Source organism: Callithrix jacchus, chromosome 8, assembly GCF_049354715.1.
Source record: "Callithrix jacchus isolate 240 chromosome 8, calJac240_pri, whole genome shotgun sequence".
NCBI classification, from domain to species: Eukaryota; Metazoa; Chordata; class Mammalia; order Primates; family Cebidae; genus Callithrix; species Callithrix jacchus.
Window position 1 is genome coordinate 29,833,257 of NC_133509.1, and position 14,144 is coordinate 29,847,400.

A 14,144-nucleotide genomic window follows, 5' to 3' on the forward strand; every position below is an offset into this window, starting at 1 on the left:
ATCCGTGACATAGTGATTTCATTTCCTTTAGATATATACCCAATAATGTAAATGCTGAATCATTAGGTAGTTCTATTTTTAATTTTGAGGAACCTTCATACTATTTTCCATAATGGCTATACAAACTTACATTCCTATCAACAGTGTACAAGGGTTCCCTTTTTTACATATCCTTGCCAACACCTGTTATTTCTTCTTTTTGATAAATGCCATTCAGGGCCGGGCACAGTGACTCACGTCTGTAATCCCAGCACTTTGGGAGGCCGAGGAGGGAGGATCACGAGGTCAAGAGATCAAGACCATCCTGGCCAACATGGAGAAACCCCGTCTCTACTAAAAAAGTACAAAAATTAGCTGGGCGTGATGGCACATGCCTATAATCCCAGCTACTCAGGAGACTGAGTCAGGAGAATTGCTTGAACCTGGGAGGCATAGGTTGCAGTGAGCCAAGATTGTGCCACTGCACTCCAGCCTGGAGCCTGGCGACATCAAGACTCTGTCTCAAAAAAAAAAAAAAAATGCCATTCAAACAGGTGTGAGGTGTTATCTCACTGTGATTTTCATTTTCATTTCCCTGATGATTATCAATGACGAAAATTTTTTCATATACTTGTTGGCCATTTGTAGGTCATATGTTAAGAAATGTATATTCAGGTCCTTTGCCCCCATTTTTAAACTGAGCTATTTGTTTTCTTGCTATTGAGTTGAGTTCCTTATATAAATTGGATATTAACTCCTTAACAGACGCAAGGTTTGCAAATGTTTTCTCCCATTCTGTACGTTGTCTTTTCACTTTTAATTGTTTCCTTTGCTGTGCAGAAGCTTTATAGTTTGATGTACTCTCACTTCTCTATTTTTGCTTTGTTCCCTTTGCTTTTGGGGTCATATACAAAAAAAATCACTGCCAAGACCAATGTCATGGAGCTTTCCTCCTATTTTCTTCTAGTAGTTCTACTGAGGGCTGGAAGAAGAGGCAAAGAACAAAGAATAATGGAAAAGTCGTACTTACTGCTTTGCTAACTTTACTATTTCCATTGGGTTCTTGTTTGGTACTTCTCATTTTCATTCCTTCTGTAGTAGAAAATAAATGTACACTGGTTAACTTTGTGAACAGAGCAACAATGACTGCAAAATGGATTCAGAACTTTTTTTTTCTTTTTTTAAATTAAAAGCCCCGAGGTTACATCTTTATCATAGTTTTATTTTAGGCTTACTAACACTTGTGAAGTATGCAACAGATGTTTCTCCATCTTTACATGTATACTAGAAAGTTTAAAGCAAAATTTTTAGCTCACTTCTAGCAAGTAAAATAGATACTTAATATGCTATTACTTACTAAATTTACCATGGCTTCATCTTAAGATTTACACCCTTATATTCTTTACCCTAACTTCATCCCATACTAAATATGGGAACGATACAGTTATAAAATAAGCAATGTACTTATATAAAAAGATATTTAAAGTACTAATAAAAGGTGAATTTTATTACTACCAAAGCTTTCTTTCAGCATAGGTTCCTTTTGTTCATCCTCCTCCTCTTCCTCAGACAATGGTGAAAAGGCAAACCTAACAGAACCAAAGTAGAACAGAAGGAAAAAAATTAGTAAACTTCAAAAACTGCCATACTATTTGCATTTTACAAAACGAATTATTTACACTGCAATTATAGTAATTAATTAAATCAGTTTAATAATAAAATTTCTTCCCCTTCCGAAGCTCTTGTCTATATTAGCAAGAGAGAAGCAGGACAGTATCATTGTATTTATGAGTGCACACTAAGCTCGAACACTACCTTTGATATTAGACTAGTTACTTAATCTGTCTGAACCCAGTTCCCTAATCTGTAAATAAGGGGATAATAAAACATTACTCATAGGGGTGTTTTGTAAAAGTCAGTCATTATAAATAAGGTGCTCAGAACAATACCTGTTACATTTAGCAGGCATTCAACAAATGTTCATTCTTATATATCAAACAGAGTTAGGTATATTCTCACCTAATTTAAAATCACAGCCTTCAAACTGGGCCTTAAGAGAAGGGAGGCGTATTCCAGGTAATTAAAAATTTCAGTTTACAAGTGGGGAGCTCAGAAGATGAAGACCTGATCTGGTGTATCTCAGGTGCCTTTCCTTAACAACTTCCAAGAGATTCAGCAAAGCTGACAGGTAATTCCTAGAATGCGTTAGGTTTGACCTTACTCTGTACTTCCCATTTTCTTGTTACCTACTATTTTCATTCTACCTTATTTTTAAATTTCCCTTACATGATCAAAATTCTTAATAAACTAGGAATAGAAGGGAACATCTATCTATAAATTGTCAAAGGGTAACATATTCCATGGTAAATATCATAGTTGATGATATATAAGAAGCATTTGATGTCAGAGTAAAGATGAGAAGGCCCATTTGTCATTGACTCTATTCACTATTATACACGAGGGCTTAGCCAAACTAGTAACATATAAATCAATTTGACGCAGGAAGATTATATGGCAAGAAAGGAACAACATAATGATTACTTTAGACAAAAACCTATCTGAAGAGAAAATGTGGAAATTATCAGAACAATATAGCAACAGGAAGGTTGCCAGGTATGATATACATTTAAAAGGCTGGGGCTGGGCGCAGTGGCTCACGCCTGTAATCTCAGTATTTTGGGAGGCCGAGGCGGGTGGATCACAAGGTCAAGAGATTGAGACCATCCTGGCCAACATGGTGAAACCCTGTCTCTACTGAAAATAAGAAAAATTAGCTGGGCGTGGTAGCACATGCCTGTAATCCCAGCTACTTGGGAGGCTGAGACATGAGAATCGCTTAAACCCAGGAGGCAGAAGTTGTGGTGAGCCAAGAATGCGCCATTGCACTCCAGCCTGGGCAGTAAGAGCGAAACTCTGTCTCAATTAAAAAAAAAAAAAAAGGCTGGGCGTGGTAGCTCATGCCTATAACCCCAGCATTTGGAAGGCTGAGGAGGGCAGATCACTTGAGGTCAGGAGTTTGAAACCAGCCTGGCCAACATGGTGAAATCCTATCTCTACTAAAAATACAAAAAAATCAGCTAGGTGTGATGGCGGGCACATATAATCTCAGCTACTTGGGAAGCTGAGGCAGCAGAATCGCTTAAACCTCAGAAGTGGAAGGTGCAGTGAGCCAAGATCACACCACTGTACTCCAGCCTGAGCAACAGAGCAAGACTCCATCTCAAAAAAAAAAAAAACCAAACAGTGTAAAAAATCAAAAGACAATTAACTGGCAGGAAATATATGCAATATTTAGAAGAACAAACAAAATATTGGCATACAATAGAAATTCCTACAAATTGGGCCTGGCATGGTGGTTCATGCCTGTAATCCCAGCAACCTGGGAGGCTGAGAGAGGCAGATCGCTTGAACTCAGAAGTTCGAAACCAGCTTGGGCAACACGGTGAAACCCCGTCTCTACAAAAAAATACTAAGATTAGCCCAGTGTGGTGGTGCACACCTGTGATCCCAGCTACTCGGGAACCTGAAATGGGAGGATCATTTGAGCCCAGGAGGTGATGGGTGCAGGAAGCCAAGGTCGCACCATTACATTCTAGCTTTGGCTTCAGAGCAAGACCCCATCTCAAAATAAATAAATTCCTACAAATCAATACATAAGCGATCGTTATAGTCTGAATGTGTGTCCCCTCCAAAACTCATGTTGAAACCTAATTCCCAATGTGACAATGCTGGGAGTTGGGCCTAATGGAAGGCTTTTAGGTCATGAGGGCTCCATCCTCATGAATGAATTAATGCTGTTTTATAAAGGGTTTTCTGGAGTGGGTTCTCCCTCTTGCCCTTCCACCTTCTGTCATGTGGTGACCCAGTAAGAAAGCCCTCACCAGATGCTGACACTATGGGCCAACAAATTTCTGTTCATTATAAACAAGCTAGTCTGTGGTATTTTACATAGCAGCACAAAATGGATGAAGACAATGATCAAAAAGCCAATTAAAAAATAAGCTAAAGTTACAACTTTAAACGCAAAAAGTAACAACAGTAATTCTCATCCACCAAATCTGCCAAAATTAAATAAAATGATGGGAAATAAAATGAGGGAAGAAGAAAAAAATTCCTCCCATACCACTGTTGTTAAACATGCAATTTCTTTCAGGTTTCTTTTGGGAACATAATCTGGAAATACTTTAAAAATTACAAATACACATACCATTTAACCTAATAAATCCAAGCCCACTCATTAAATATTTCTTGAGCATGTACCAGTGTGTAGTGAGAAACTAACTTTCATTGACTAATGTAAGGTGATCTCTACGCCCATAAAACGTCCTGTCTTTATTTGCCTGGGGAGTTTGGCTGACAGTCTAACAGTATGGTTTAAGATAGGGACATTGGATGATGCTATTTTAGCTCTGACCTCCAAAAGAAATGGTATTAGCCTGACTGCCAGGAGGGGTTGGAAACTAAAACAGCAACAGAGACAGTATGTGATTGAGCCCCAGTAAAAATTTTGGACACTGAAGATGCAAATGGGTTTCCCTCATTGGCAATAGTCTGTGCATACTGTTACATATTAACATTGTCCAGCAAAAATCTTGAGTGCTGAGCATTAATTAGCCTTCCTGGACAGAAACAATGTGTTACTATATTTTTGGTGCTGGGGAAAAGAATGACTTTATGCACTTCTGCAGAAGAGGGATAGAACATAAGAAAGAAAATACAGATTTCTCCAGACTCTTATCTGGTATTACCATTTTGCTGTAATAAATCTTAACTATAACTATATGTTGCATCCCATGAGACCTTCTAGTAAATAACTGAACACTAGGGTGGTCTTGAGGACCTGACACACCTCAATTGGAAATATCCCAAATGCCCATTAATAAGAGAACATATTAATTTAACTGTACTATATATGTCCCGTGTTTATGCTATCCATGAAAATGAATGAGTTCAATTAAATCTGTTACACTGAATCTCCACAATGTACTGTTATAAGAGTAAAGGAAGATTCCATACATAAACAGGGAAAAGACACATTATAATACACAGTTAACACTGAAGCTCACGCCTGTAATCCCAGCACTTCGGGAGGCTGAGGCAGGTGGATCACGAGGTCAAGAGATCGAGACAATCCTGGTCAACACGGTGAACTCCGTCTCTACAAAAAATTAGCTTGTCATAGTGGCGCATGCCTGTAATCCCAGCTACTCAGGAGGCTAAGGCAGGAGAATTGCCTGAACCCAGCAGGCAGAGGTTGCAGTGAGCCAAGATCGTGCCATTGCACTCCAGCCTGGGTAAACAAGAGCAAAACTCCGTCTCAGGGAAAAAAAAAAAAAAAAAAAAGAAGAAGAAAAGGGAAAAAAAGGAAGAGGGAAGGTAATGCAGAAATTTTTTTAATGACTGAGGAAGGGAAAATATTTAAATACAAATATAGCTAGTAAGAAACCAGTAGATCAACAGGCTAATATAAAAGAAGGGTCTCCAGAACATAACGTTCTTTCTGAACAGGGTGATTTCAGATCTCATTTCTTTTCTTCTGTGACTTTTCTTTATTCTTTGACTTTTTTTTGATAAACCCATATAAAGTGCATAGTTTGAAATGACAACAAGGTCATTTTCATGGAGTAAAAGGATTTCACCTATTTTCTATCTTAATGTTTCACTGATAAGTCTGGTTATAAAATTAGCTATTTAGTTATACCATCTTACCCTTTGCCTTCATTGGTGGTATGGGTGTTTAATATAAGCTCTTAATCACTTAAATGCAAATGACGGGGGAAAAGGCAGGGGGAAGGCATAAATATTCACAAAATAAAGATAGGCAGTTCCTAAATGACTGAAATGTTCCTATAGTTGGACAAATCAAATTCACATGGATTTTTAATTTCAAAGTTAGTTATGTAGGTTTTAATTTTACACTTTCTATCATTACAAAGTGAGCTGGGCTACTGATTACAGAATTTTTCTTTCCTTCTAGACACTAGACAGGAGAAACTCACTATAAGTGACACAATTTTATCTTTTTGAGACAGAGTCTTGCTCTGTCACCCAGGCTGGAAGGCAGTGGCACTATCTTGGCTCACTGCAACCTCCACCTCCGGGATCAAGTGATTCTCATGCCTCAGCCTCCAGAGTGGCTGTGATTACAGGTATGCACCACTATGCTCAGCTAATTTTTGCATTTTTAGAAGAGACAAAGAGGTTTTGTCATGTTAGCCAGGCTGGTCTCAAACTCCTGGGCTCATGTGATCTGCCCACGTTGGCTTCCCAAATTGCTGGGACTACAGGTATGAGCCACTGTGCCTGGTTAACACAATATATTATATATCTATTTCCCTTGTTTATTATACAAATACTTACAGGTATACTTGGTTTTATAGTGCCTCATTCTATTGTGCTTCCCAGATTTTGTGGCAACTCTGTGTCAAGGAAGTCTATTGGTACCATTTTTCAACAGTAATGTGCTCGCTTTGTGTGTCAGCATTTTTTTTTCAGATGTATTTTAACTAGCCTGGGGTGCAGTGGCACGATCTGGGCTCACTGCAACCTCTGCCTTCCAGGTTCAAGCAATTCTGCCCCAGCCTCCCAAGTAGCTGGGATTACAGGAGTCTACCACCACGCCTGGCTAATTTTTGTATTTTTAGTATTTCACCATGGTGGTCAGGCTGGTCTCAAACTCCCCACCTCAGGTGATCCGACTGCCTCGGCCTCCCAAAGTGCTGGGATTATAGGCCTGAGCCACTGTGCCAGACCCCTATGTCAGCATTTTTTTTTTTTAGCAATAAATTGTTTTTAAATTAAGGTATGTACATTTTTTAGACATAATGCTATTCCACACATAGTAGACTACAGAATAGTGTAAACATAACTCTAATATGCAGTGGAAAAACCAAAGAAAGTACATGACTCATTTTATTGAATGAAGTATTTGCTTTACTGTGATGGTATGAAACCAAACTTACAATTTATCTCCACAGCATGCCTGTACATTTATCACAAAATGTCAGAGATGAAAGGAACCTCATGTCGCTTGGTTTAATTCCCCCTCATTATATAGAAAGGAAACTAAGGTCAGAAAGGTGGAGAGGCCACATGCCAAAAATCATGAAGTAAGTTAAGAGAGCTGAGACAGAAACCCAGTTTGTCTGATTCCGGGCCCAGTGTTCCTTCCACTATATGACACAGCTCTGACACTCTCCCCCAGTGTACCACCCCTAATTGATGACATGGTCATCTCACGTTAGCAGAATAAACAGAAGAGTCCAAGAACCTCTGGTTGTTTGCAGATGGTCGCCAGAGAACCATGATGACAAAGAGGATCATGGAAAACAGCAAGCGCCAGATGGCATCATCTACCCACAGCTCTCGCCAATCCTATAATATGGGGGAGAAGCACATTTATACACGTTATCTAAACCCTTTGTTCATAAAGCCTTTTGCATAGAACAAAAGTCACTTATTTGTCCACTCAAGTTATATTTAGTAAGAACCTGCTATGTGCTTAGTACTGTGGTAAGTGTGGGAAAACAAAGTGAACAAATGTAGTTTTTGTCCTTTTAGTTCTTACTGTTTAAAAAAAAAACAGGCATCAATGGAACAGAGTATTTTTCAAAGCTCTGTCATCAGCCTGAGAAGCTTTAAGAAAGGGTTTTATGCAGGGTTAGAGAAAATTACATTAGGTTGGTATATGTTATAATTTTCATTTTCAATTATTTATTTATTTATTTTTAACAAAATAGAGGCTTAGCTGCTTCTAAAGAAATCCTATTGGCCACAGTCTTTGAGCTCAGATCTTAAGGATATAGCTTCTATTCAGATTAGTATTACTTATACAATTATAAATATTAATTACTTAATATTTAGGACTGTACTTCTTAAAATTTTTAGTTAAGACTGGGTTACAGCATACTATAGTTATAACTTACAAAATTCTCTCTCAATATTGGGAGAATACAGTCAGATGAAACAAACAAAAAACTACGTAATACCAACCATCACGATTACAGAATACTTAGGAGTAGGGAAGTATTATTACTCTCAGAGATGAGACCTAGCCCTAATTTTTTTATAAGGTATATATAATTTAAAAGAACCTTACCACTGTCATCAACATCATCGTTTATAAGACAGTACATTATTCATAAATGTGCTTATAACTCACCGACTGACATGTCACTATTCTGAACTTCATGGTTGTCCAGATGATAAACACAATAGATGCTAACAGTAAATGAAAAACCAGGTCAGAGGATGAATGCTGGTTTACATCCCCAATCACACTCCCCCATTTCTGGTTAAGTGGAATCCCACACACCCCAAATCCCCAAATACATCACAATTCCATCAGTTATTTTAACAAATGTATTCAATACAAATTTACTGTATACCTACTATCAGCAAGGCTCATGATACATACTCTGGTCAATCCTTTCTGTATTTAAAGAATAATTTGGTAATAATTTTATTTGCCATCTGGCTACATCAGTAATCATCGTGGGTGGAAAATAAGGTATTGGAAATATAGCTCTTTCCAGCATTATCAATATAATTTTTTTCCTTTTATCCTTATATAATAATACTAATTTTTCTTTGGGTGGTCAGATGAAAAAAAAAATGGTTGCTAAAATGACTGTAATATAAACAGAAGAGCTAGTTCCAATCAGAGATCAGATCTCACTATTCCTGGTACTAGGGCCATGAGGTAGGCAAATTAGCCTAGTCCACCTAATGTCAATTTTTGACATATGCTTGCTGACATATACAATGCACTATAATAGCAATGTACTCTAATCTAAAATTCTACAACTACTTAATAAAACTAAACAAAACACGTAGTAATGTCTTCTAAAAGAAGCACTCTGCGGCACTTAAGCTAACTAACCTCAATAAAAAGAATGCCTCAAAAAAGAATGCGAATAGAAGAGGGATAAATGAAGAGCTAAAATATGAGGTTCAGGTATTATACACAAAATAAATGGTTCTTAACTTTTTAAAAACCATAGATCCTTCTGAGAATCTGACAAGAGCTAAGAACCCTTTTTGCAAGTGAAATATACAAAACTTTCTATGCCCAACCATGGTCTTTCAGGTTAAGAATCGCCATTCTGAACAGATCACATCTGAACTCCAAGAAGAAAAGTTGCAGACTTACCTGCCACTGCCAAGATAAGCGTGTTGGTGAAATGCCGATACAAAGAGAGTTTTACAATGTTCCTCCGAAGTTTTAACAGCTTCATTGTTTGAGTCAAGCTAATAAATATGTGTTTGCAGGTCAAGGAATTCAACATTCAGGAAAAAAACAGTAAGCTAGCCAATTAGTCTCCAGGTTTCTTTGAGGATCTGGGGTCAACCTGACAAACTTACAGATCTCTCAGAGGCCTTACAGCTCTCTTATCCTCACTTAATCTCACAAACACCTCAAGATTAATAAGAAAGTCATGATTTTCTTTACTTTTCCTTTTTTCTTTTTAAATTTTGTGTGAAACAGGTCTTGCTCTGTTGCCCAGACTGGAGTTCAGTGGCATAATCACAGCTCACTGCAGCCCTGACCATCAAGCCTGAAGTGATCCTCCTACTTCAGCCTCAAAGCAACTGGAACTACAGGCATGAGCCATCATGCCTGGCTAATTTTTTAATTTTTTTATAGAGATGGGGGTCTCACTATGTTGCTCAGGCTGGACTTGATCCTCCTGCCTTGGCCTCCCAAAGCACTGGCATTACAGTCATGAGCCACCATGCCTGGCCAAAAGTCATCATTTTCAGTAAGACATTAAAGAGAAGACAGAACCAGGATAAAGTAAGAATGTACAAAATCAGAAGATAAAAAAATTATATTAAAAAGAAAAAGGAAGGGGCTTTCTAGAGAAACAAAAAAGAAAATAAATAGAAAGGGAAATGGTAGAAGATTAAAGTAAACGTGAGTAATAGCCAAAGGACAAAGAGTTAGCATTATCTTCTCTCTCCCTTTAAGGTGGGTAGCTCTGTTCTCATCTAATCAGCGAATCCAGTTCAGGGTCATAATTAACACTTGTGCCTATAATCTCCCAGAGATCTATATTCAGTCCCCTCATGACATCTTAAGGAATCTGCCAGCAGTTGCCTGCACTATCCTGAATTAAGAGGACCTTACAACTGGTTGAGAAGCCCATATGGTTCGCTTCCAAAAGGAATGACTCTCCATTTCCAGAATATTATTCTCACACAGAAGTTGCTAGAGAAAAACAGGATGGGAATTGATGACTACAAAAATGATTATCTGCTCTCACATTCAATTTTCTTTTTTTCTATTTGAGACAGGGTCTCACCGTCACCCAGGCTGGAGTACAGAGGCACAATCTTGGGTCACTGCAACCTCTACTTCCAGGGCTCAAGTGATTCTCCTGCCTTAGCCTCCTGAGTAGCTGGGACCAAAAGCACGGGCCACCATACCTGACTAATTTTTGTATTTTTTGTAGAGATGGGGCTTTGCCTTGTTGCCCAAGCTCATCTCAAACTCCTGAGCTTGAAGCAGTCTGCCCACCTCAGCCTCCCAAAATGCTGGAATTATAGGCATGAGCCAGTGTGCCTGGCTCAATTTTCAGAATGAGGGGTACATATAAAAATAAGGGATTTGGCACTTGATCTGCCCTTATAGCTGTTACCTAGTCATTTCCACCTCTCTCTTTACTTCCCTCAATGCTTGTAGAGGTTCACAAAACACTTGGAAAGATACTAATCTAGAAAATCTTTGGCCATTTAGACCGAGGACACTTTATCTGAAAACTCTTATATGGCAACCCACTCAAATTCACAAAACAATTTTGTTCACATTCACAGTTTTTCAAGTCTTAATTTATCAAGTCAGTAATAACTAAAAACTGCAAATAGGATCAAATATATAAAAACCAAAACAAATTCAAAATAAGATAAAGTCCAAAAACTTGTATCCTTTAGCCATCAGGCCAAGTCCCTAATAAATACAGTTAATTTTAAAGAACAGGAAAAAAATATTACTCAAATAGAAGCTTGTTTGTTATCTGCTCGTTGACTCTGCCTGTAAATGAATCAATTATTTATTCTGAAGGGTAGAACTCTTCAAACACTTTCAGGTCAGCTTCTGAATGAGGAAACAAAACATTCACCCTATAAGGGTTAAAACCTGCTGAATCTGGGCCGGGTGCAGTGGCTCATGCCTATAATCCTAGCACTATGGGAGGCCCAGATAGGCAGATCATGAAGTCAGGAGATCAAGACCATTCTGGCTAACATAGTGAAAACTCATCTCTACTACAAATACAAAAAAATTAACCAGGCATGGCAGCATGCGCCTGTACTCCCAGCTACTTGGGAGGCTGAGGCAGGAGAATCGCTTGAATCCGGGAGGTGGAGGTTGCAGTAAGCTGAGACTGCATCACTGCACTCCAGCTTGGGTGAGAGTGAGACTCTGTCTCTTTAAAAAAAAAAAAAAAAAAAAAAAGAAAAAAATATCTGTTGAACCTACACAGAGTTTCAGAAGAATCAAAACACCTTATATAGTTCCTGAAATCAAATTTTAAGGACCAAAATCTTTTGGTAAGTTTCAAAGCATTTAATAACTGCTAGAGGCTAAAAGGAAGACCAGGACCAGCACAGCCAGTGATTCTAACACTAAATGATTAGGTACACAACCAAAATCAAGGTGAAATGCTCATTTAAAAGAAAAAAGCTAAAAGATTTTATCTTGAGTTCGGTCCACAGTCACCAATTTCCAATTTGGTTTTAAAATTTTAAAAAAACCTGCTTACCTGAACCCTCAGGTTGTTAAGACTTAGCATACACTATTCCCCACACTAAGGAGTAATCAACAAAACTGATAAAAACTCTGCAGAAAGATCAATGGAAACCCATCTCCAAGGGGAGAAAACGGATCATCATCAAACAAGCCAACGAGAAGGATATCCACCAGCACAAGGCAGTGTCTAGGAAAGCCAAGGGGATAAAGGCCAAGGAAGCAAGATCAGTCTGGGCCTGCAGGCAAAGAAAAAGAAGTGAAAAACAGATGTCTAGAGAGGCACAGAGAAGAAACCACCACATGATTTTGCCTTTACAGAATCACTGGAATGTTTTTACATTGAACTGAAAGAAAATAAAAAGAACACTTGGCACCTAATTATTCTTCCCTTCTTATAAACCATCACATAGAATATACAGCTATAAGCATTTCACATAAATTGCCAGTTACAATCTCAAAACAATGAAACATATTGCTAACTATCATAGAGCTTTTCATATATAAAGATCCATGTTAAGAAGTGACCATATTCTACAAAAGTTTTAATGTTTATAAGCCCCATCCTAATCTATCACTTCCTATTATTGTGGTTTTACCTACAAGTCTGAAAAGACTTTCCTCATATTTAAAAAAAATCACTGCATCATATACAAAGAATTATTAATTTCCAAACTGTAATATAATAAGAGTTTACAAATAAGAGCTCACCCCAAAATAAAATGTAAGGCAATTATCTGTCTCAAAAACTATGCGGCATGTTTCCAGAAGTTTATATAAAAGATGCTTTTTATATAACCATAATTACCCAATCAATAGGCATTATTGAAAGGATATCCATAAAATAACACAGGCATCAATTGCTGAGAGGGCCAGGTTTACTATCAGAATCAAGGAATCAGAAAAATTCTACAGCAGCAGCAGAAGAAAGAAAATGAAATTGACAGAAGGTTAAAGTTGCTAAAAGTCTAAGAAAATTACATACAGAGGACAGTGTGATTTGAAAAGCAAATTTGCATTCAAAAAGTGTTTTATTTAAGAGGCAATTTATTGCAAAACATGTTGAACCCAGTTTTCTTGTGGGCAAAGCCAAGTTTACAGCATTTACAATCTTGAATCTAATAGATTACTGTGGAGTCTGATTTATTTTTTTAAATAAGAAAATAATTGAAATGGCCTAGAGAAGCCTACTTCTTCTTATTACTAATCCAGTGCTAACAGAAATTTCTTTTCTTCTCTTTTTAAAGGAAGAGGTATCACTCTGTTGCCGGAGTGTAATGGCATAATCATGACTCTGAGCTCAGTCAATCCTTTCACTGCAGCCTGAGCTCAATCAATCCTTTCACCTTAGCCTCCCAAGTAGCTAGGACTACAGGTGCACACCACTGCTCCCAGACATAAATTTCTTTATCACTTAGATATCAGTGCTTTGGTTTCCTTCTGTGGCAAATAGAATAATTATACAATTCTCAAAAATGGTGTGAAACTTCACTAGCTGCCTTTTAAAGAAGTTTTGAAACTCAAATGTCAACTAAGAAAGTTACTTTAGATTAGATTAACTAGTAAGTGCATGACTCCACAGTCTGCCACTTATACAAGAATTCCAGTCTGTAATCCATCAATTAGAAAAAGAAGAAAAACAAAATGCAAGTCCACTGCTTAGGAGGAAGAACTAAAATGATTACCCATCTGGAGACAGGTGGAAAAGCATTCATTCTGGACACACATTAAATTTAAGAAGCTCGAATAGGAAGATTAAAAAGAAAACATGAACTATACATACGTTTTGAAAATCAGATCCCAAAAGTGACTTACAGCAAACAGTAAAGAAGCCCACAGACATTTCCGATTCACACTGTCAAGATGTAAACAATACAACTGAAGTGACCAGAGAAAATGAGATTAAGCAATACTAACCCCAGTAACTCTGAGGACCCCTTCCATGCCAGAGAACAAAAGATAGAGGGCTCCTGCTACTACAACCTTATGAAGCGTGACTCCAAGGCGTGGCCTAAAGAGGAAGCAAAGAGATACTTGAGTCCATATGGAACAAAGCCCAAAACAAGTTAAGTAACAGGAACTCGTGTTAGTTAATACAGGCCAACAATCTAAAGCTTAGATTTAAGCTTTAATTCTAAGCACCAATAAAGGTGCTTAGGTGCTATTGATGCACCTAAGAGAAAAAAACTCCTAAGACTATATGGTCTTTAAACAAGATAGGAAACACTATAACTTAAGACCTGGTGCCTGGTTACCACATTTAAAAAAAACTTTTCTTAGAGAATTTTGAAACATATTCACATATAATGTGCCCTTATAAACCTTTCACCGAGGCCCAGAAACTGTCGACTTGTGGCCAATTCTGTCCCATGCATATCTCTTCCACTTTCTTCCCTTTCATATTCTCTTGATGCAAATC

At 37.8% G+C, this 14,144-nt stretch overlaps 1 protein-coding gene across 6 annotated transcripts in view; it reads right to left on the bottom strand.

Moving 5' to 3' along the window:
- The window catches only part of TMEM87A (transmembrane protein 87A), a 56,658-nt gene that overhangs the window by 8,268 nt on the left and 34,246 nt on the right, over positions 1-14,144 (bottom strand). For 4 of the 6 annotated variants that reach the window (XR_013520893.1, XR_013520892.1, XM_054240568.2 and 1 more), the window contains exons 11-17: positions 13,643-13,736; positions 12,559-12,634; positions 9,131-9,235; positions 8,141-8,199; positions 7,250-7,353; positions 1,495-1,568; positions 1,010-1,071 (exon numbers count right to left, since the gene is read on the bottom strand). Coding sequence is in view for 4 of the 6 variants with exons in the window: in XM_054240568.2 (XP_054096543.1) it covers positions 1,010-1,071; positions 1,495-1,568; positions 7,250-7,353; positions 8,141-8,199; positions 9,131-9,235; positions 12,559-12,634; positions 13,643-13,736 (574 nt within the window). In the remaining 2 variants the exon portion in view is untranslated. Of the gene's footprint in view, positions 1-1,009; positions 1,072-1,494; positions 1,569-7,249; positions 7,354-8,140; positions 8,200-9,130; positions 9,236-11,891; positions 11,965-12,558; positions 12,635-13,642; positions 13,737-14,144 lie in introns of all 6 variants that reach the window. The other 2 variants (XM_054240567.2, XM_054240569.2) reach the window with 1 other exon arrangement.